The sequence below is a fragment of the Salvelinus namaycush genome, chromosome 14 (assembly GCF_016432855.1).
Source record: "Salvelinus namaycush isolate Seneca chromosome 14, SaNama_1.0, whole genome shotgun sequence".
Taxonomy (NCBI): domain Eukaryota; kingdom Metazoa; phylum Chordata; class Actinopteri; order Salmoniformes; family Salmonidae; genus Salvelinus; species Salvelinus namaycush.
Window position 1 is genome coordinate 7,684,272 of NC_052320.1, and position 1,698 is coordinate 7,685,969.

Below are 1,698 nucleotides of genomic sequence, written 5' to 3' on the forward strand. Positions count from 1 at the left end.
ATGTCTAAACGTGGAGAGGTGTCTGAGCTGGTCAGTTCCCTGGGGTGGCTAGAGGAGGACATGAGCTCCCAGGATGGAGAGGGAGGTCTAGAGATGGGGGGCCGCTATAGCCTGGGCCCTGAGGGCCTCGGAAGCATTGGGCAGGGCAGCGAAGACATTGAGGATCAGGAGGAAGAAGACATTTATAATGATGGTGATGAGGAGGCTGGAATGGACGCAGAGAACGAGGCTCCAAAACGGAGGGGCCCCAAGAAGAAGAAGATGACCAGAGCCAGACAGGAGAGGTTCAAGGCGAGACGCAGCAAAGCCAATGCCCGCGAACGCTCCCGCATGCACGGGCTAAACGATGCACTAGAAGTGTTACGTAAGGTCATGCCCTGCTACTCCAAGACCCAGAAACTGTCCAAGATCGAGACCCTGCGGCTGGCCCACAACTACATCTGGGCCCTGTCTGAGGTGCTGGAGAGTGGTCAGTCCCCAGAGAGCCACGGCTTCATAGAGATGCTGTGTAAAGGCCTGTCCCAGCCCACTAGCAACCTGGTGGCTGGGTGTCTCCAGCTGGGGCCTTCAGCCCCCTTGATGATCAACAAGCTGGATGAGAAGCCCTGTGGCGCTCTGGGAGTCGGGGGTGGTGTAGGGGGCCAGCCTTGTGGTCATCAACCACTGAGTGGTCACTACCCCTCTACGGGCCTGCCTAGCCCTCCCTACGGTTCACTGGAGGCCTCCCACCTACTCCACATGAAAAGCTTCAAGGGAGTGCCCTACGAGCAGCACCCCTCCCCTAAAGATTGTAGTAGCAACGGCACCCCCCCTTACGACGGGCCCCTCACTCCTCCCCTCAGCATCAGCAGCAACTTCATCCTGAAGCAAGAGCCCTCCCCCCACGAGGCTGAGAGGAACTACCCCTCCCACTACCTCTCGTCCCTTCCCCATTACCCCCCCTCCTCCCTGGGCGGGCTGCCAGGGCCTCAAGGCTACCTCTTCCAGGCCTCACGCTACGAACTGCCCCTAGACATCCAGGCTTTCGACTCCTTCCCTCCACCACACATGATCGCCTCACAGATGGGCACCATCTACAGTGAGTGAAGGGGAAAGTGAAGCTGCGTGGCCAGGGGAGAGATTCATACAGAGCCCTGCCTCTGGTCCTGCAATCCTGCTGCCCATACGTATAGGCCCGTGACTCTATGAATTACTGTGTAGAGAGACAATGATATGACATTTACACTGTCTGCTATCTTACTCTGGGAGACTGTAGAATGCTCAGAGAGAGACTCAACTCAACCTACCTGATCATAAAGAACTACTGGAAAGATGAAGATACACCCTTAATAGTATTATTAATTTATTCTCATTGTTTATTGTTTGTATGGTCATTTCTTTCTGTCTGGTTAAGTCCTCCCCCAGTTCCTATTATAGGCTATGTAGCTATATTACTTGTTATTGTTTACCAAATCAGATATCCAGGTATACGCACTGACTGCACACTGTCTCAGATATCCATGACCAGGGATCTCCACTAAATGGCTCTACACAGTCTACGCAAACAGAGCCTACTGAGGTCCGTTTGCGTCGCATTCCAAAAATTCTGCTAAATAAATGTACGTAGAACTAGGTAGAGAGCAAGACTGTGTAGACCCCTTAAAACCTAGGAGTACTTGGGTAGAAAGTCCTCAGTGTGCCTGAAGATGGGGAGGAAGT

The 1,698-nt window shown here is 53.5% G+C and overlaps 1 protein-coding gene across 1 annotated transcript; it reads left to right on the top strand.

Moving 5' to 3' along the window:
* LOC120059588 (neurogenic differentiation factor 4-like) lies at positions 1-1,086 on the top strand. The gene has a single exon (XM_039008719.1). It carries the CDS (start codon positions 1-3, stop codon positions 1,084-1,086), a length of 1,086 nt encoding a protein of 361 aa, XP_038864647.1.
* The last annotated feature ends 612 nt before the right edge of the window (positions 1,087-1,698 follow it).